Genomic DNA, 21,762 nt, shown 5'->3' with positions numbered 1-21,762 from the left:
GGAATGGAGCAGATTATCTCCAGGCAGCCGTCTGGCAATGCCCACTCCTGGCAGCCCTGGCTCGCTGGCAGGATAATGGCACAGAACAGAGCTGGGGCGTCCCTGTGCAGGGCTTGCACCACCACCCTGGCGGGACAGGGCCCAGGCTGGTGGGAGGCAAGGAGGGAGGCTGCTTGTCTGCAGGTTGGGGCATGGTTGCTACCCTCACCCCAGCACTCCTGTGCCTCTAGAGACTGCAGCTCAAGTCCCAAAATGCTGGTGGAAGTGCTCAAATATGAAGAGATCTTAAGAATGTGTTTAATTTGTGAGGCCTTGAGGTTGTCTGCACTCAGAATCCCCCACAGAGTCTTACTGTCCTCCCCCCAAAAAAGCTGAGATCTGTGGCACATTAATGGTGGAGGAAGAAGAAGAGCAGCAGGCAGTGAGCAGCTCACTGCACAAGGGTGCTCCTTTCCAGCAGGGTTACCCAGCACAAAGCCCCAGAGGTATCTGTAAAGATGCTGTCCCCATGGGCCAGCAGCACAAGGACATATCAGCCTGCCTCAGCTTGGCCCTTCTGCAGCCCCATGAGCCCCACCAAGGCTGGGGTGCCAGGAGCAGCCCCTCAGCGCCTGGCAGCCCGCCAGGGAGGGGGCTGGCCGCCCGCTCGCTCGCCTGGCAGCATCCTTCCCTAGGTAACCTCCCCACCTATTAGTGGCACATTTGTTTCCCTGGTTTCCTTAGAGCTGTCACGAGCCACACTGACTCTTTGTTCCCGGGGGCTACAGAGAGGCCTCCCTTCCCCTTCCCCCCAGCTGGTGTGGGGGGGTGTCTTGCAGCACACAAACCCCACAGCTCCCCCCTCCCCCCAGCTACAGGGGTAAACATGCTGCCCCTCCTCATTGGTATTCGGGGGGACACATCCCAGCCTGCCCCCCCCCAGCCCTGCTCTGTCCCCAACAGAAGGAGCTTTGTTGGGGAGCACGATGGGGTACGGCACCCGGAGTCCAAAACGTGGGCATGGTGACAGCAGGGGCACTTGGCCCTCACTCGGCAAGGGGAGGGGGATGCTGCTAGAGGGGGAGCTGGGACAAAATGAGGGATGCTAGGGAAGGGGAAGCAGGGAGGTTTGCTCCAGGAAAGCTGCTCTCTGCTCTGACCTTGGTACTTTACTCTTGGGCCGCAGACCTCTGAACACCAGCACATACACATCTGTGCAAAGAGCAAAGGGGCATGTGCCCGGGGAGCCAAAGCAAGCCTGCTCCAGCATGGGAAGATGAAAACACAAGGCTGTGCCCACAGGCCCCTTCCCACACAGCGGCTGCAGGCTCCTGGGCGCTTGCCGAGCTCCAGAACCAGCACAAAACCTTGCTGGAGGAAGTGAACCTCAACCAAAGCCCCAACAGGAGTGACTGTGGGACATGGGGGCGGGTGTCTGGCACAGGAGAGCCAGGGCACAGCCAGAGCCAGCCCACCACAGTGACAGCATTTCCAGGGAGCCAACCAGCAGGCAGGCACCAAATATCTCTCACTAAATTGAAAATGGGGCTCAGACAAGCCTCCTCCACTGGGAGGGAGCAAAGCTGTGGCACATGCACTCCCCAGAGAGCGCCCCCACCTGGCACCCACACCTCCCACCTGGCACCAAGCATGACTACCCGCTGTGGGAGCACAGAACCGCTCCTTTATCCAGCCATCACCAAGAACACTTTTTTTCCTCCATCCCTGCCTTCCCTATCTGGGGGCTTTCCTGGTGCAGCCCCAAGAGGAACGGTCACTAGTACAGTCTCACAAGCAACACCTCCCACGCGCAGCCAGCCCCATCTGAGCAGGGCCTGTTTTGTTATTCCTTTCTCTGACAGCTCCTTTTTCACTTGTCACCCTGTTTTGCTACTACTCAGCTCACAGCTTCCTCTGGTGTGGTTGAGATCCTCTCCTTCTTGAAGGATGTCATTTGCATTTTCTCAAGTTATTTAGCAGCCCTCCATTTTTCTCTGCCTGCTTTTCTAAAGGCAATTAGGGCTGGGTTTAGCCAAATGCAGGGGTGGGGAACCTGCCCCAGGGCTTGCCATAATATCATCTCTCCTAACAAGGCAGCACACCCAGCTGTGGTGCTCTCTGCCACTCAGTTCAAAACTCCCTTTAAATACCCCTGGGTCTGCAGTGGGTCTGGACCAGCCCCTGGTCCCTCTGTCAGCTCCCACACAGAGGCAGCCATAGAGCATCACTATTCCTCTGCAGGCTCTGGCCACAGAAGAGTCTCACGGGAGCGTGACAATCCCCCCAGCTCCTACAACATTTCACATGTCCCCGGCTCAGAAAGTCACCAGCCCTGATTGAGATGTTAATGCTGTTTCTAGGGAGCCCCTGCCCTTACAGACTGAGAGCAGCACGGCAGCCCTTCCCCCTGGGCTTGGCTGCCAGCTAAGATGTGGCACCATCTCCTTCACCATTTTAGCTGGCATGGGTCCGACACAAACTGACAGTCTGCGGCCCGTGTCCTAAATCTCCCTCCTTCTGGAGACAAGACTTTTTTCCCCTACTCTCTACTCACTCCCTCTCAGCTCCCATTCTGCCTGAGCAAGGAGCAACTACTGCAGCTTTTGTTGAGGGAAACCACTGGGCAGCCACTCCCATGGGGATGCATCCATCTGGGATTGTGACTCCCCTGCAGGAGCTACTCCCCAGAACTCCTCACAGCCAAGCACCCACTGCTCCTCTCCTCCCTCACATCAGCTTGGCTTCCCTTGGAGAAAACTATTTATTTATAGCCATCCTGGCTGCCTTTAGCACATTTCAACAGCCCACGTCTTTGCCTCCCTGATGATGCGCCCACAGCATTTCTGTCCTCACCCTGCTGCTACAGCCATTCCTGACTCCTCTCTCCTCCTTGCATCCCCCATCCAGAACTCCCAAGGGACTTAGAAACAGCTTCAGGAGGAGGTTTTAAGGGGACATTAGCAGAGAAGGGAGAGAGTGTTACAAAACTCCTATCTCATCCTTCCCCCCCAGAAGGAAGCAGAGAGAAACTCTGCTTGCTTTTTCTGTTGGGGGCTGTTGGGAAAAAACCCCAACTCCTGCCAGCTTGGGAGAGAGGGTGAAAGAAGATCTACCAGCATCCCCTTGGCTCTTGGTGTGCATCAGGGCTCTACTGGAGCACCACTGCTGAGCCAAGTGTGCTGTGGCACACTGGGGACCAACGCTGGGCACTGCAATAGAAGAGGTCACCTTCTTGCCTGGGTATTCCTCACTGGAAGGAAAGATCCATCTTCTTATCAGCCCTCCACTTCGCAGGAGATGTGCTCTTCCCCAGTGAGCTGCTGGGGGACCCTGGCTTTCCCCCCTGAGCCCACAAAGCTTTGTTCTTCCGTCCAGTGCTGACAGTTTAATTAAATCCAGTTTGAGAACGGGTCACTGAGGTCAGGCACTCTCCAGCGAAACCTCAGCTCAGCACCATTTCCAGCCACCAGGACTGCTTAATGAGTTATCCACACATAAATAAAGAAGCCATGCAGGGAGTCCTGCTGCCTCCTGGCCCCACTGCCAAGGACCACCCCCACTATCTCAGACTGAAATGGGCTCTGGGCAGGCGGCAGCTCAGTATTTCCAAATTCCAAGGGGAAAACATTCCTCTCCAGGCGTCTCACCTCCCCCATGCCCTCATTTGAGGTTTGCTTCCCGTTGGCCCTTTCCTGCCATTCCCCAGTTTATTTAAGCCCCGACGGATCAGGTTTAACTCCAACCCTTTCCATTATTCCGATGCACAAATGCTCTTTACAGCCAACTTCCGTGTAACTAATTGTAGCTCGAGCCGGGCTCGGAGACCACAAAGTACCACAGCATGGATTAGGCTCTGACACTCAGGAGGTGCACCAAGAGCTCTCCATCCCAACCTGAACCTCAGGGACTCCTCTTGTGCTCCTGAAAAATTTTCATCAGGCTCAGCAGGAAAGGTGCAGTGGGAAACTGCTCTATGGGTATCACATACCCCTAATTCAACAGACTTGTCTTCATCTTCTGTGTAACTGATGTGCTGAAAAAGATCCATCAAGATTGTGTCTAGAAAAGGCTGGAGCACCCAGGCTAGCACCCAAGGGCCCATCTAAGCAACCCTCAGCTGCTCCTGTAATCCACCCCTAGCTTTCTGCTTCAGCTGCCACCAGACAGCCTCATTTCCCAGCTAAACAGGTCTCAGCCTGACTCATTCAGTCAGTTTTTGCCAATTCAAGGCCTCCCAGTACAATGGTGTGAGGACATGAGGACCTAGCAAGGACTCCAGAACTCGAGAAACATGCCATGGTTGGCTGTAGCCAGCGGGTCAAGGGGAGGCATATTTGCTGCACGTGATCTGGAGATCAGGGTTTGCAAGAAAACAGTGCTGGTAAGAGCCTTCTTTTCCTAGACCTGGCCCATTTCTGGGCAGGCAGGGGGTCCTGAGCAGTGAGGCCACCCCAGATCCATTTCAGCAGTTAAACAAGTGCAAAGCCCAGTGGGGAGGCTCCAGTTTCGTTCAAGGAGAGCTGATTTCAATTTAGCTTAAACCTGTTCCCCAGTGACTCATATCCCTGTAGCCTGACCCGGGTTTCCAGCAATTTAAGTGTGTCCTTATGACCTCCTGCACTGGCTGGCCTAGCACTGGTCCAGATCCCACCTCCTGCTAAGCCAGCACATGTGTCTAGACAAGCCATCCAGGGCACCCCCTGCCCTGCCATCCCCCTGAGCACCTCAGCAACCAGCAGCCTCAAGGAGAGGGAGCAGCAGGTCTTCTGGCACTCAGGGCTCTGTTGCACAAATGCAGAACTTGAGGATCTGTAAGGACACTGGGTCCTGATGTGCCCTCTGAGCAGACCCCAATGCTGCAGCCCTGCCCTCATTAATATGTGTGGGGGAACCTGCTGCAGAGGAGGCTGGAGGGTGACTCAGTGTGTCCCCTGTCCCCAGTCCTATCACAGGGACCCTCTGCTCCAAGCACACATCAAAGCTCCCCAAGACATGGCACCAGCTGTAGCTAAGGAGCTGCAAAATCTGAGCCCATGCACACAGCCCTAGATTGAACAAGAAAAGCTCCAGGTGCTGGAATCCACCTGGTCAGTTTGCCATGGCAGAAATGGCCAGAAAACAACTTCAAGACACGGTGGGATGGAAAAGGTTTGAAATAACCCCCTTATTGCAGTGAGCAGTAAAACAACAGTATGAGGCTGAAATGCACCTGAGTGTGAGGTGGCTGTAAGGAACATCTTGCATAGTCCTCTTAAACCCTCAGGGTGTGTACAGCCCCCTGCACAACGTGGCACAGTCCTGGCTCCACACGAGCCTGGCAGCTGTGTAGGGGCACACTGTATGTGCAGGAGACAGACAAGCTGCTCTTCTGCATCTCCACAATGAATTGTTAGGGTTGGCTTGTTGAAAGAGCCTGGTATTAAAATCCAGAGAAGATTAAAAAGGAAACAGCAATATTTGTAAAATTATTCTCTGGCCTGTGTTTCTGTTATGCAATGGGTGGCTGGAGGAGGATGGGCCCTTGCTGGTGCCATGATATGGCACAGCTGAGCTCAACAAATGCCATTTGATAATTAATTGAACGCCTGTGCTATCAGCTGCCATTACCTAGGCCCATCTTTGGCACCTGTCCACCACTTCACACATCCCATACTGGCAACACACACAGTGTTTTAACCCTTCATTACCCACCCCAGGCTGGACTCTGGGACTGACTCCCTGGCACTGTTGGAAGAAAGTGGCTCAGCCACAGCCTGACTGCACGGGCAGGGCTGCCTGGCCCCAACATGGCCATGCCTGTCCTAGGAATGTCTCAGTACATTTAAGTTATTTCATCCATTCCTGCCTTGCCTCAGCAGAGACCTGGCATCCTCATGTCACAGCTGATCAATGGAGATACAAGATACTGCAAGCAGAAAGCTTGTGTCCTGGCAACCACCACCCCAATCCACAGGGTATAAGCTGCTTCTCTGAGTGATGGAGAGCACCCAGCCCCAGTCTGGCACGCACCCTCTGCTCCTCACAGCACCCTTCCCAATGTATGTGGTGCCTGACATAGCTGAGAGCCTGTAAACACTTTGTTTGAACAATGCTGGCACTGCTGAAAGCACCATTGCCTGAGCAAAACAGCCCCAGGCAAGGGAAACCCAATATGGAACAGAGAATATTTATCAAAACCCCAGCAGCCCTCCCCAAGCAGCCTGCTGCTGCACAGAGGGAGGAGGAGCAGAGATCTGTGGAGCTGGGGCTTGCACAGCAAGAGACAGTCCCTAGAGCTGTTTCTGCAGGGGCAGAGGGACAGGCAGGGATGGGGACATGTAGAGCAATGTGAGGAGGGGGCAGCAGGCATGAAGGGCTGGATCTGTCCCGGGCAGGAGTTCCCCCTCCTTCTGCAGACACCTACAGAAAGGCAGCTCTTGAGCAGGGTTGTGGGGCTCTCTGTGCCCCACGGAGGTCTCTGGAAAGAATGTGACCCCCTTAGGGACACCCTCTTTTTATGAGAACCTGGGCTAGTGTGTAAGGGAACCCTGCTCCAAACCCTGTGATCCACCTGCAGGGAGGATGCTGAGGAGCTCTCAGCACCTCTCCACCTGACACTGTGCAGGCACAGCTCAACTCTGCAATGCCAGACCCAGCCCAGACTGCCAGTACCTCATCCCATATCCCCATGTGTTACAAGGATATCCTTACCGCTGCCAGTCTCAGGTCCCCTGCAAGTCACAGCCCATTTCCCACCTTGCTGCATGCTCAGCTCACACAGAAACAGGGAGCACTCCCGTGCCATGAGCCCTCACTGGGACAACACACCTGTAACCATCAGCACATCCCCAGGAGCAGCACCCTCCTGAGGCATCAGTGTACTTCCAAACCCCGTGGCAGTCCCCAGGTGAGCCCACAGCTTTCCCAGGGGAGCCCTATGGACACAGAAGGCACTTACAGCCGCGACAGTGCCTGGTTGTTCTGGAAGAGAAGCTCGGGCAGGGTGTGCAGCTGGTTGCGGTTCAGCCGTCTGCAGGGAAAGAAGAAAAGGGTCAGGGTTTGGAGTACAAAGCAATGACCCCATCTGCAGCCCAGCTGGATGTATCACGCAGAGCTGGGTACTTTGGCTCGCTCAGAGAGGCCAATAGAGCAGAGCATCCCACCTGGCAAGGACACCCCCATCCTGCTCACCACAATCCCAGACAGGGACAACCAAGGGGCACTAATAGGCCTACTCACAATGTTGTAATTACATGCAGAGAGGACTCCAAGCTGTTAGCTGCTGACTGCTGCTTAACTGCGCTCTTAACCTGCTGCTCGCTCAGCTCCTCATATTTGCTCGAGCAGCTTGGGATTTTTAAACTGCTGAGCTATTTTACTGAGTGCTGGACCAGAACTTACAGCTTCCTTGCTAACACACAGGACACAGCTGATACAGCAAAAGTCATTTGTGTTTAACCTGCTCCTCACTTCAAAAGCACCAGAAAGGACTCTAAGATCTATAGAAACAGAAATAGGTGTGCTTCCCAAACTGTAAAATACCACTGCCAGGCAGAAGAGAAGCTGTTTGAAGTCAGGCAGCACCGATACATTAGGGTTTAAGGAAAAAAGGAAAGGATGCTCTCTGCAACTAAATCCAGCAGCCCCTCACCAACCTCCCTCCATGACCAGACACTCACAGCCGCTCAAGCTCCTTCATGTCATCAAATGCCCCACGCTCCACCATGCTGATCTGGTTTTCCATCAGCTGCCTGCAGAGAGAAGGGGTCAGCTTTCTGCAAAAGTGGTCCCCAGTGCCCCCATTGCTTCTTTTGACCCAGGGCACCTCACTTCCCTTATCCCCTCAACACAACCCAGACTCTTCCCACTCTCTCCCAGCTGGAAATCCACCAGGCTCAGCCCAACACAATACCCTCCAGCCCTGCTGGCCGAGGCCCATAGAAAGAGACTAACTCCAGCTGCCCTAGGAGGGGCCACAAACCAAGCACAATATCCACCAAAGTGGGGGCATCTGGCCCCTCATCAGGAACTCACAGGACACGGAGCTGCTTCAGCCCGGCAAAGTCGTTCTTGTTGATTCTTGTTATGTTGTTGCCATTGAGCTCCCTGTGGAGAGAAGAGGAAGAAATAAGCAGGGAAGCACTCAAGAGGTAGCCAAGCACTGGGCCTCCCCAGTACCTCCCCCAAAACGGCAGGCAGGGCCCAGAGGACAGTAGGGGCTGGTGCAATTCTGTGGCCCCTCACAGGAATGGTCCCTGGCCCCAGAGAGGACCCTCATCCTCAATGACCAGCAGTGCTGGGCACACAGAAGTCTGGCTGACTGTGCCTGTGTAAGCTGGCATCTTTCATGGACCATAAGGCAACAAGAGGAAGGGGCTCTCTCGCTCCTCGCTGTTCCCATTCCAGATGCCCCCCCGGGATGCAGGTCACCCCGTTCTGCAAATGTAGCTATCACCTGGTAGGGTCATCCAAACGCACAGAGTAGTTTAGAGAAGGCAAGGGTAACAAGAAACTAACAAAAGTCCCCATTATTGCAGGATCGCTGCAAATACCCAGCTGCAAGACACTTACAAGTGTAAGTGACACTTACATGATAATGGCTCCTGCCATTATCCTTGCATCACAACCGGTTCAGTGCACAGCCATTTCACACCTTCTACCAGGAGAATAAGCCACACTCAGGTTTCACCTGCCAAGAGAAGCTTGCACAGGACGAGCTGCTTTGTGGCGTCACTCTCTCATTCAAAAGCCCTGGGTGAGCACAGGGACAGGCACTGCAGCCAGAAAGAAGATGCTGCCCCTCCTTGCTCATTCTGCTGGTGGAAATAAGGGGTACCTACACCCACCCATGGCCTCAGTCCTGCCCAGGCTCTTCTGAGCACCAGGACAACATGTGTCCCACTCCTGGACACACAGGACCTCTGCTCCCAGCCTGCTGCTTACACCTTCCCCAGCTCTCCTCAGCCATGCTCTCCAGCACGCTCGAGCTGGGATTATCCTGCTTTAAAATACATCAAGCCAGAAGCTGCAGAGATTTGCACCTCGCAGTCAGCTTTGCAGTGCCTTTCCTCATTACAGGATGTGATTACTGTGGGAAAAGCAGGACACTCAGCCCTGGGGCCCACAGTCTGCAGAGCTGGGGATCTCTGTGCAGCCCCCAATTGCAGGAGACATCACAAGCATGGCAGCGTTTGCTTCTCGCTATCAGCCAGCCTGCCCAAGGCATGTGCTGGGCATGGAGGGTGCCTACGCGAAGGCAGAGCCCAGGGAGGGCTCCCATGCTGGAGACCCACTGTCTGCACTGAACACAGACACAAAAAACAAGGGGAAAACAAATACACTACAGGAGGAGAGGTCAGTCAAGTGAAGGATGAGCTGCTGGAGCCAGGGAAAGAAAGAGACAGGAAAGTGCCACCATGGAGCAGCTTGGGATGCTTGGGCAGCACCACGGGGATGGGGGTGGGGGATAGGGTCTGTAACTTCCTGAGCCCTGACAGCAGGATCAGGGAGCAGGAATGCCTCATGTCACATGGCTGGCTGAATACACAGTCCATCATTCCCATCCAGAGCCAAAGCTCCCCTCCACCGGGTTCTGCAGCCGTGCGAGGGGCCAGGGTCAGCGGCGGGCTGGCCTCGGGGCCGCCGAGCAGCGTGTAGGGCCACCGGGTGCAGGCAGCGCAGCCGCGCACCCCGGGGTGCTGTCATTGTCCTGCTGGAACGGCTGATAATGGCTAATGAGTTCCAGCTCGCCATTATAGCCTCGTAATTACAGCGCTATTCAGCTCTGCGATTGCCGGGCTCCTGCCATTATCCAGCCGTGTGTGCCGCGTTGGGAAGGAGGTTGGGAGAGCACCGTTACTAGGACACAGATGAATGCGAGCCGGAATGAATAGAGAGAGGTTCCTCAGCCCCAGTGATTAAACTGAAACCCACAGTTGGGCTCTGCAGCCCCACGGCTCCAGCGGCTTCCAGTCCGACCGGCTCGCAGAGAGCACAGCAGGCTGCCGGGGACCGGCCTCCAGATCAGAAGGAGCTGACCCTCAGTGGGAGCAAAAGCCGTGGTCAGTCAGGCTGTAAATCCCAGGCACCAAGCTCTGGGGTGCGTCACACGTTTTAGGAACATTTGTCACCACAAAGGGGGTCGTTTGATATGTACAGCTGTGTGCCCACCTCCTGATGGACCGCAGCCCTGGAGTCAGCTAAGGGCAGGGAGAAATCACAGCTTCAGGAGTGGTTTTCTCCAAATGTCCTTAAGGTTCCTTGGCTAAGAAGATTGCCTGGAAGATCCCCAGGGCCACGCTGGAGACCAAGCTGGAAGTAATGGCACCCATTCGAGCTCCTGTGAGGGAGGGTACCCAGCAGGACTCCCATGTCACCTTCCTTTAGACATACCTAACGTTACTCTGGCTGTGCAGCCAGAGTACAATTCCAGTACAATGTGTAACTGGAAGTTGAGACATCTCCAGTACTGCAGAGGGACAGAGCAGAGAGGCTTGATTTAGAACTGCCCAACCTGAAAGCCAGGTCTTAGACCTCAGCCTGCAATGCCCAGGGTGGTGCTGTCCTCAGAGCACCAGCATCCCAGAGCCTTAGCCAGAGGGAGAGCACAGGCAAAGCATAGAAACACAAAGAAACACAAAGAAACACCAAAGAGCCATGGAAGCCATGGACTAAACAGGGCCAGTCCCTGCACATGCCAAAATCAGACTCTGCCCTCTCTCCAAGGCATCTGCTGGGACAGTGCAGCTCAAAGACTGTACAGCCCAAAGCACTGCCAGGACCAGCTACCCTGGGGTCTGCTGCCCACACAGCCCAGCCTCCACTCCCTGCATGCTTGCTGAGCACCCTTGGGGAACTTCAGCAGTGGGGCTGGTGGCAATCCCCAAGTGGGACTGTGTCTCAGGGCCCCCTGACAGTCCTCCTCCCTCAGGGACTGGCTCTGTGTGCTCCCTGACAACTGCTCCCAGCATCCTTCCATGCCTTTGTTCAGGTAAATGATGGCCTTTGCAACCAAGATGGGAATGAACAGCAGGTAAAGCTTATTTGTAAGGATGCCGAGGCAACACTGCCATTTAACTTCATGACATTTTTTCCCCTCTGAACCCCCTTCAGTTCCTCATGGAGATAAATTACAGTCTGCAGTGCCCAGAAAGCTGGATCCCTGCTGCTCAGCTGCTCACCCACTGCCTCCATGCCCTTTCCTGAAGCAAAACACTCTGCCCTGCTCCACACAGCAGAGCTTCAATAAAGACTGATGTGTCTGGGGAACTGCCCAGCAGATTGGTTGTATTTCTGGACTATGACTTGAAAGCAGAAACATAGGGCGTGCTCTTTCCTCACTAATTCAAAGGATTTAAACACCAGAAAGCATCCTCAAGTTCACTCAGGCTGCCTTCCTCTGCCCCCCCAGCACCCCACATCTCACACTGCTGATGGAGAGGCAGCAAATTTTCATTTGCAATCCTCAAGTTTCAGAAACCCCCCTCCCATTTCTCCCTGGGAAGAAGAAAGTCATTAAAACAATCAGTCCCTTTGCTACATTGCTTGTGGATCATCCCACTCCCAGATGGGATGTCTGTGCTGCAGCAGGGTTCGTTAGACTGGATTTGCATAGTCTGGGTTTATATTTGGTTTCTAGCTTTGGATGGCTTATCCATTCCCAGGGGGTCTGATGTGTCTTTTCCCTTTGCAGGGTTTGGAGCTACACTAACTCAGTAACAACCTCAGAGAGCACAAATGCTGAGAGTTAATTTATTAAATACAGCCAACATGAATGATATTTCCCTGGGCACTGATTTATCAGGAGCGGGAAGGAGCAGACAGCGCAGTCCCAGGATCCCTACTCCGTAGCAAAGCATCAGCTATTCAGCACACATGTGACTCCTGTCCTTGTGGCTCAGCTCAGCTCTGCTTTCCTGCTGAGGCAGAAATCCTAACTGCTCTGCTCCCTGGAATCCCGCTTTAAAGAATGAAGAGGGAAAGTCTGTGAGATGGATTCCTGCATTTGCACCCACCAGCACCAAAATGCGCCCTGGCCCATCAGGGCCAACATAGAGCAGGTGCCCACAGCTCTGGGCAGTGACTGCAGGGGCTGGTGGAGAAGGATCTGTGCTCCCATGGTGCCTGCTGTTGCCCCTGCCCTGGTGCCCGGTGGGGTTGGTATGTGTATTGTCCATGAGATCTATCCCTCCCCCGATATCTTCACTGCTCTGCCTTCCCTGCCCTTGCCTCAGAGCGCTGGCCCCCAAGGGCATGGCTTCCCCCCCCCAGCAGCTCCATAGCCCTCATCCCAGAGCCCTGACCCCAGCTGGAGCCAGCAGTGCCAGATAATAATCAGGGAAGCAGAGAAATGAAGGCTGGAAGGTCACACACCCCACAGCAGTACCTCAGCCACCCTCCATCAATCCAGGCAGATGCACACACTGCTCCTTCAAGGACAAGGACTGACACTACCCTGTGCCTTATTCCAGCACTGCTCTCTGCCTCTAGGACCATCATCAAAACTCTGACCCGAACCCCTCCCACAGCAGATGAACCCCATCTCTGCCTGCCCAGGCCACCATGGCACAGAGATCTGGCTGCTCCCTTGCCCGTACAGGCCTCTTTCCCACAGCAATCCCCCAGCCCAAGGGCACTGCTCTCCCTCGGGGCCTCTCTGACTTGCAGGGGCAGGACCCGCTCAGTTTGTGCTGCCATTCCACATTTGTGCTTTTGGTGACTGCCTCCCACCAACACTTTCCTCGAGTGCCCAGGCAACAGCTTCCTTTCTGTCAGCTCATTCCTCCCATTCACCAAGGCCACTCTGAAACCTCAACCCATTCTCCAGCCCTCTTGCATCTCTCCCAGCCTGGTAGCATCTACAACTGTCAGAAGCAGCTCACATCCCATCACACAGACTGCTAATGGAAACACGGATGAGGCTGAGACTCCAGATTGACCCCTGTGCTCAGCACTGGGGGACAGAGCAGCTGCAACCTTTCATCCTACACTTTTATTGCATTTTTCAAGTCTTCTCAAGATTTCACCCGGCTGCTTGAATGTAACTTAGCCCCAGCACAGGCTCGCTGAGCTACTCAAACAAGGAAATGTGGGGCAGAGGCCCTTCCCAGTCCTGCAAGAGCTGGTTCCCTCCAGCACAGCACCACATTCACCAGCTCTCTGGAGCCCATATGGCCATGGCTGGGTGCTAACTCCATCCCCTCCAAGGCACCAGTGAATTACAGGGTGCCGCTGCCCACTGCTCAGGGAGGGGACACTGGTCACACACATCCTGGACTGACACAGCTGCACAAGGGGCTCAGCACATTCTTCTCCTTTTCCATCCCATCCCTGTTCTGACTAGACCCCTCAAGAAGAGCAAAGGTACCCAATGGCACAATGGACATGGAAGTCCCTTTAGGGTGTCACTCAGCCAGCACCACCCCTACCAGCTGCCTGCAGATGCCCAACAAGCAGAGCCAAGAGCAGCTGTTTGGACTCATGTGGGAATCACTGCCCTTAGCAAAAGGGCCAAAAGCCCCAAGCACAGCCATGGCCCCACAGCACAGGAGGCTCTGTAGGCTTTTACAAGGCTCTGCAGCAGGTTAGCATCACGACAGATCTTTAAGCATTACAAACAGCATCGATCATGCAAGTAACAGTGAGGATCCAGAAGGCTTTCTGTTCTCCTAACTTCTCTCTGGGGTTTTCACGCCACAGCCATTAGCTGCTCGCAGTCAGGGAATGCTTTACACTCACACAGCATTGTGGTGTACCACCTTCAGGTTAAAAATTAATAAATAACCTCCCTGAACCCCAGCGGGAGAGAGAAAAGGCAGCAGGGCATCTCTCTATCACAAATGTGTAAACTGAGACTCAGCCAAGAGAACAGATTTTCTGGGATACCCACCAAAATTTGGCTTTTTATGCTGAGTAGCCTGGTGAGGGGCTGCTCTGTAGCTCCTCTGCTTCCCAGGGCAGGGGAGGCTGCCCAGCCCTCAGGCTGCATCCTGCCACTCACTGGACTGAGTTCCACTTTGCATCTCTCCCAGGAAAACCTCTCTGGCTTATCCCTCCTGGAGCGGCTCACACCACCTGAACTGCACCTGAACTGCTCAGTTATAGATGCCTACTCAATCCCAGACCAGATGGGTCTCCTGAAGCATCCCATTTGGGATGTAGGGCTTCCTCCAACCAAGAAATATCCAGGGCCAGGAGCTTGCATCTCTCTCACTCGTGGTGCCCAGGGCTGCTCCTTGGCTGCATCGCTTTAAAAATTAATCTTCCCTTTTTCTGATCTTCCTCCTCTAGCAGCCTCTCTCCCCCATAGGACACTTGCCTCTGCTATTTTGAGCAGCAAGTGCATCCAAAATGCATGCTGGGGAAGCAGGCAGTCAGCACAGCCTCAGAGCCTGAATGTAGCAGGGAGGTCTGAGATGATTCTTGTGGGGACAGCCTTGGAGAGGTCCCCTCATCCAACCCCATTTCCTTCTCATTCCCAGCAGGGCCACGACCCCAAGGACCCGGCTATCCTTACTGCTCACAGTGCTAATTGGCATCCTGGTGCTGTACAGCAGGAAAACCTCTACTCCTCTCCCCATTCCTACTACTGCCATCCCTGGCTGTCCCTTGAGTGGGGACAGGGGCCAGCTGCTGGAGCTGTCCTTGGAGCTACTCGCACTGGAAGCCTGCCAGGGAGCAGTGGTCTGGGTCTGAATCCCCTGGGATGAGGCCATTTGCTAATGCACAACTCTGTGGTTTAACTGCTTTTTAGTAAAACATGCATAGAAACATCTCCTTGCCTCTCAGGTTTTATAAAAGGTTATTTCAGTAGCAATAAAGACCAAGATGATGCATCTGCAGCACCAAGTACCTCTGGAATGGGCAGGGGACCATGAAGGACTCTGAAACAAGACAAGGACAGGCTCCCTTTGTTGCCCACATGCCTGTCCTGCTCCAGTACTCTCCTCCACCAGTCTGCCAAAGAGCAAATCAGAGCAAGGATGCAGGAAAAGCCCCTCTTTAGTGGGAGGTCATGGGCTTGTACACATTTCCCTGGACAGGACAACCTTTCCCTGTCCACACCACCCATGGCCACCATGCCCAGCCCACCCTGGGACCTGGGCACAGCAGCAACAGCATTTGAAGGTGCACGTGAGAGACCCACAATTAAAGCGGGAAACAACTCCCCTTCCTTGCTCCCACCTCAGCAGCAAGGAATTGCTGTTAGCACAATGCATTTCTCTGGAGGACCAAAGTGGCAGCACATTTAAGGCAAAAATATCTGTTTTAAAGGATGCAATAAAACAGCCAGGGAAGGGTTTATAGGGAAGCAATTGCTGTGTGGGGTGAGAAGTGGTCACCAGAGGCCAATCTGCCTGGCTTTATTGCCTGTTACTGGTGACTTTTCCCAACCAGGGGACAATAGATCCTCCACTATCAGCCTCCACTTCAGTCAATACAAACACGACATAGTTTTTTAAACTAATATTTTTCCAGCATGCAATTCCATAGAGAGTGAGAACGCAGCGTTACCATGGCAATATATAGACAGCATCTGCCTTGGACGTAGCTGAAGGGAGAAATTGGAATAGAATTGCAAATTTCCTCTGTCCAGGAAGGCTCCCAAGGAAGCCACTGCAGTGGGCTGGGCAGGCTACCTTCCCAAGCCAGCCTGCATTTTCCCAGTGCCCAGAACTTTCTCTCCTGAGAGCTGAGGGCTGCAGGGCCAGCCAAGCACTGCCCTGGCTGGACCAAGGTCCTGCATCCTGCTCCAGAGCTCTGCAGAGCCTGTGCAGACCCTCTGCTACCAGACTGCTCACTGAGAACTTGCCTGGGCACTTCAGGAAAGGGACAGGTTGACCTCCTCAAGGTTCTTCCTAAGAAGGAGCATTGCCTGGAGCCCCTGGAAGGAGAAGCAGCCCAAAAACTGGAGTGGAATGCAGGAGTGCTGCTGTGATACACCAGCCTGGCTGCTGCAAGACATTTTGATTAACTGGTGAGAGGTAGATGCAGGTGAACGGATTAAACATGCTCTGAACAAGAGCTTGCTGCAGGAATTTTGGCAGGGGATGGTTGGGCAGTATGCAAGAGTGCTTCAGGTGCAGCCACCCTGGCATGGGGCTCCCACACCCAAAGGTTGTAGCTCAGCACCCCTTCCCTCCACCAGTGCAGACAGAGGGATGGCAGGCTGGCTACAGACTGCATGGGGCCCATTTCAGCACAGGCAAACCCCCAAAGTTTGGGAACAAGGCAAACAGAAGCCCCATTAAATGCTGAGGCCAGGGACTCTGGAAAGGAAAAGCCAGAGCCAAGAGGGGTGCAATGATGGGGACCCCCAAACCCAACTCTGCTGCCTTCCACATGGAGGGGGAGACACAGCACAGCCCCCAGCGAGATGGGGGATGTTCAGCTCATCAGAGAGGAGGCAAGTGGGGCAATTCTCAGCTGTCAGCCAAAAAATTCAATAGCAGAAAAGAGTGACATGCCATCACAGTCAATTCATCCCCTGCAAGCAAAGAGCTGGGCTGGAAGCTGCCATTTGACAGTGGCAAATTTGGACTGATCCTGCTGGCGTGGGGAGAACTAACCACCTCCTCAACAAGGCAGTCTGCTCTTCAGAGACACTTTCAAAGGAAAAACGAAAGAAAAGCAAGCAAATGGGGAAGGGAATTGTGACCTTCTCCCACAACTCTTCTCTGGTGGCTGAGGCCTGAGGGACTCCTGGAAGCAGATAACACTGTAGTGCTGGAGGATTATCACCCCATCCTGCCTACAAAGCCTTCGGGTCTCTGTTGTGCTTGCCAGAAGTGTAGGCAGGAGCACAGGCATCTGTGAAAAGTACCCAGAGACTTTGCTGCTTCCCACCTTGCTCAGCCCCAATCCAGCCAGAGGGCAGGTGCTCAACCCCCATTTATGTTGGGTTGCAGACTAAAAGGCACTTAGGGAGCAGTGTGCTGTGCCCTGGTACAAGGGAAGTGGGGTCCTGTGTCCCCCCCATGCAACCATCACTCATGGTCTATCCTAGACACATCTGCAGCCCTTACTCTCTACAACAGCATAGCACCCACCAGGAAGGTATCACAGGGCAAACCAAAGCAGAAGACAAGACAATTTTTCCCCAGCCCATGATTCTCCAAAGTTGCAGTGACTCTGCAACGCAAGTGATTTGCTGTTCTTCAAAGGAAAAGGCTGTCTTGCAAAACCAACGGCACAAACCTCCCAGCATGCTGCTGCCTGAGTCCCCACAATGGCAGTGCCAGCAGGCCTGGCTGCCCTGCCCAGGGGCTTGACCCATGGGGCTCAGCCAGGTGGGAGGCTGGAGAAGGCCTGGAGGCTATAAACACTGCACTGGCATACAACAGGCAAGAAATTCAACAGCGGGGACATCCCTGCTCACTGCCACTATGGGATGTGTGGTGAGGTTGGCATTGCTCATGCTGTGCATCTCAGGGCTTGGGAAGAGGCATGCAGTGGAGGGCACTGGTGAGAGGTTGATGACGTCCCACAGAGAGCTGACCCCTGGAGAAAGCACATCCTGGCACAGCCCCTGCTGCAAGCTCCCCTGTGGCTGCCTGCTGACCTTGCTCTCTCGAACACTGAGAAGCTGAAGACTGCAAGGTTGCAGCCTGCTTACAGGGAATTGAAACTCACTTACGAGCTGTTACAGCAGGATTTCACAGCTAGGAGATAGACCTGCTCTGCACAGACACCCTCCAGCACCTGCATGGGTGTGCAAAACAGCAGGAAGTATTTATCCAGCAGACAACACCCACGAGAGAGCAAGCATGTCTAGCTCAGTCCAGACAGAAGATCCGGCATCACCTGCTGCATTAAAATCCAGAAAACCCAATGCAGCTGAATGGCAACAGGCATGGAGGACCAGGTCAGGGGAGGCAGAACAGGAGATGGCAAGCAGAACCAACCTTCAGAGCAGAAGAGATGCCCTGCCAGAGCAGGAGTGAGACACCCAACAGGGCATCCTCCATTAGCTCACTCCAGCATTGCTACATTTGAGCAGTGCTGAGCACCTGCCCAGGCAGAGCTGGGGACTCAATGCCAACCCTCCCCCAGGACCCTGCACCCAGGTGCAGGGATGGAGAGCTGATGCCAAGGACCCCATTAAGCTCTCCAAGAGGCAGAAAGGGATAGTGCAGGCTATTCATAAACCTTCCCTCTGCCCTGAGCACAGCAGAAAGGGGGATCCTGTCTCAGATCTCATAAACTTGGTCTGTGGGATGGCAACTCACAGCAGTCTGGTTGCCATGCTGGGTAATAATCATTTGTATGAGGATAATTATGGTGGGAGAAAAGAAAACTCCTCTCAAGTGGTATCATGCAGAGCTCTTGATGCTGCATGCTGCGTGCAGCCCTGGCAGCTGCCAGACTCTCGTAGTGCATGCATGCAGTCCTTGCCTGCAGGGTCTTGGCCCATCTGCAGGCAAAGGGCACAGTCAAACTCCAGGAGCTGCAAACAGCAGGGCACAGGGACAGGAGCACCGTGTGGCTGTCCTAGAACATATCCTGCAGCTCTGCTGCCCAAGGAGACACCAGCTCAACACTTCCCTGCACTGCAAGGGGGATGTGGGAGCAGCCTGGCGCCAGGGCCAGACAGCTACTATGCCACTATGGTCCATTGCAGCTATGGGATGGGGCACCTGCTGCTACTGAGCAGAGGGGACAGGCTGGGGACAGCCCTGCTCTCCTGCTAACCCTCTCCTGGGTTCCTGCATGCCAGGAACCTCCTGCCAGCAGCAGGTTGGACACGTTCAGCTCATGCTGCTCTCCCTGCTTGGCCACAGAACCCCAGGCAGGCAGACCTGCACAGCCAGGCACAGCAGCAGAGGCCACCTCCTGCTCAGGGGAGCTCAGCAGGTAACACAGGACTCACACAGCCAGCTGGACCTTGACTGTGAGAGAAAAACCTTCCTCATGGGGGCCCGGATAAGAGAGCCAAGGACACCTCCCAGCATCCCTGAGGACGTGGCAAGGGATTTGATGAGCAGAGAGGTGCAGGCACAGGGGAGGATGGGTCTGTCTGGCTCACGATGGGTGATCTGCATGGCTGAAGGCTGGTCACACCATGGGGGAATCTCAAGAGGGGCTGGGGCAATGGGACCTGCTCCTAACACGATGTGCAGCACCCCCAGGAGAGCTTCCTGGGGACAAAGGGGTGCTCAGCACAGGTAGGGGCTTGGGGTGACAGGAGCCCCCAGAGAACCCGTGTGGCTGTGTAGCTACCCTGTGACAAGTCACTGGAGGGGTGGCCACACACCTGCTGGAGGGTGCCCTGGGGCTCACGGACCCACACACGCAGTCCATTCTGGGCTGCCCCAGCACAAATGCCCCCCCGGAGCAATCCACTCCCTCGAGCACTGCTCCAGTCCCAACCCCGCTGCACACACTTGCACAAAGACTGGCACACGCGGGTGCTTGCATATGCCGGACCCCTTGCACGGCCCTCACACAGAGAAAGGGTTACACACACACCCTGCCCCAGCAGGCTCTCACACACACTCTGCTCTCCACCTCGAGGGGCTACTGCACCTCCCTCAGGAAGGGGATGATGCACGTAAACTCACCTAACAGGCCACGTATGCTCTGGACAGGAATTTACACAGAATCCCCGGGCGTAGCGGGACACGGCACATCACCCACCCCACCAGGTTCTTGCACACGCACCTTTTGGGGGGCCGACCGTGGCCCCACGGGCATTTGCACACGTTCTGCCTTTAGCAGACACGGCGGGCACTTGCACACACCCCAGACAGGCTGCTGCCCACCCCCGCCACGAACAGTCTCTTCCACACGTATCCCCGGACGGGGTCCCGCACACACTCCTGAGCTCAGGCTCCGGAGCGCGTTCCGCACCCCCGCGGGACACTCGCTCCCCACGGGCTTTTGGCCACACGCCCTCGGACAAGCCCCCGGCCCCGGCGCCCCGCCGGGCTCCCGCACCCTCGTCGCCGCACGCCTAGCGGCGGCGGACAAAGCCCGGCGGTACTCACAGGCGCTCGGTGCCGCGGGGGATGCTGCGGGGCACGGCGCGCAGGGCCGAGCCGTGGCAGTCCACCGTGGTGCCGCTGCAGGCGCACAGCGGCGGGCAGGCGGCGGCGCGGCTCCGGCACAGCGCGGCGCACGCCAGCAGCCAGGCGGCGGCCCGCAGCCCCGCCGGGACCCCCGCCGGCCGCCCGGGGGTCGGGGCCGGCATGGCAGCGGGCAGGAGGGTCAGGCGGTGCGGCCGCCGCGCATCACCGGGGAGAGGAGCGGAGCGGGGCTCGGCTCGGCGCGGCGCGGCTCTGCTCGGCTGCGGGGCGAGAGCCCCGTCGGCGCACACCCGCCCACCCTCACTGCCGCCCCATCCCGCAGCCCAGGCTCAGCCCCCGCGCTGGCTCCTCCCTCCCGCCCTGCCCGCCCCGACGGGCCCCCCCGCCACCGCCCGCGCCCCTCCCCGCGCCCCCGGTACCCGCGGTGGCCGAGGTAGCGGCGGTCCTGGCCGGGCAGGGCACGGGCACCCCGGTCGCCGGAGCCGTCGGGGCTCTGCACCGCTCCTACCGTGCGGGAAGGTGGGCTTCGCATCGGTGCCCCGACCTGGGACAGCGGGCTGCGTTCGCGGAGCACCCGAGTTCTGCGGGAGAGGGGCGGGCAGCGGCACCCCGGGGAGAAACAGCCTGGGAGCCAGGCGGCCGCAGGCAGAGCATTCCCACCTCTCCTCGGGGGTGCCAAGAGGTTTCGCATGCCCTGATGTACTTAAGGGAGCCTTGGCCTGTCTCCCACCCGGCAGCCTGAAACCCCATCCCATCATCCACAGAGTCCGGGTGAGGCACGGGGACCTGGCAGCCCACGGGGACCACAGGACAAGCTGGCGCTTGTCAGCCGGGATGGCGCCTAGCCCCTGAGAGGGGGTCCCGCGGCTCAGCACTCCAGCCTGCAGGAGAGACTTGGGTGGCAGCTCTGCTTTGCTATTTGCCCCCCACACAAACAGTGAATCTTCAAATCCTGGTTGTGGCACTAGCTATGTTCTTTTCCATTCCAGAAGAACACCTTTAAAAATAAAATAACCAAAATGTCTTTTCGGCTAACCTACAGGGAAGAACAAGGCAAAATACACCTATTTCAATACAAAAGGAAGTGAAGCCAAGAAATCTTATAACTTTGGCGCTAAACAGTTGACATCTCAAAACCACAAACATTGCATTCATTTTATTGCCTTCCATTTTTTTTCCCCCTGAGATCTGCAAATGCAAGGCAGGAGGGTATAACCAGGAGGACTGATCACCTCTTTTATTAATGACACCTGAAACACTTGTAACCCCATGGCTCCAAGTGCTGGGTCCTTTAAAAAATCAACAGGTATTTGATGTGCCAAACACAGCCCTGGCTTCTGGCAGCAACTGCCACAAATGTCCTCCTCAGAGGGGAAATCCATAGATTTCCCCCATGGGCTGGGGAAAATCCTCTCTGGGAGGGGAGACGGGAGTCTGTTGCACTGTAGGAGCTCAGTGGGAGGGGTGGTCTGTGAGCATGGACACCCCAGTGCAACAGGGCATGGTGGATATTTGCAGGGATGGTGGCAGGTCCCAGGGCCAGAGTGTTTCTTAAATCCATGCCCTCTGTACATGGAGCCCCACAAGCTCCTTAATCAGGGCAAGAGGGAGGTGTCTGCCTGGGGTCCTGCTCCAGCAAGAGCCACCTCACACACAGGGTTGCACCAGCTTGGCCCAGATCAGCAGCTCTTTTCCATCCCAAATGCCGGCTCCCATCATCTGTCTGCATTTTCGTGACATCTCCTTCCTCTGGCCCCAGTCCCGGGAGGAAGCTGTGCCT

At 55.6% G+C, this 21,762-nt stretch overlaps 1 protein-coding gene across 2 annotated transcripts in view; it reads right to left on the bottom strand.

Moving 5' to 3' along the window:
* SLIT1 (slit guidance ligand 1) overlaps positions 1 to 20,146 on the bottom strand; it is a 60,577-nt gene extending 40,431 nt beyond the window's left edge. For both annotated transcript variants that reach the window (XR_007777906.1, XM_050976329.1), the window contains exons 1-4: positions 19,944 to 20,146; positions 7,993 to 8,064; positions 7,638 to 7,709; positions 6,917 to 6,988 (exon numbers count right to left, since the gene is read on the bottom strand). Coding sequence is in view for 1 of the 2 variants with exons in the window: in XM_050976329.1 (XP_050832286.1) it covers positions 6,917 to 6,988; positions 7,638 to 7,709; positions 7,993 to 8,064; positions 19,944 to 20,146 (419 nt within the window). In the remaining variant the exon portion in view is untranslated. The remainder of the gene's footprint in view (positions 1 to 6,916; positions 6,989 to 7,637; positions 7,710 to 7,992; positions 8,065 to 19,943) is intronic.
* Between the last annotated feature and the right edge of the window lie 1,616 nt (positions 20,147 to 21,762).

This window comes from Serinus canaria, chromosome 6, assembly GCF_022539315.1.
Source record: "Serinus canaria isolate serCan28SL12 chromosome 6, serCan2020, whole genome shotgun sequence".
Taxonomy (NCBI): Eukaryota; Metazoa; Chordata; class Aves; order Passeriformes; family Fringillidae; genus Serinus; species Serinus canaria.
Note: the sequence above shows the minus strand (reverse complement) of the source record. Positions and strands in the feature narration are given on the sequence as shown.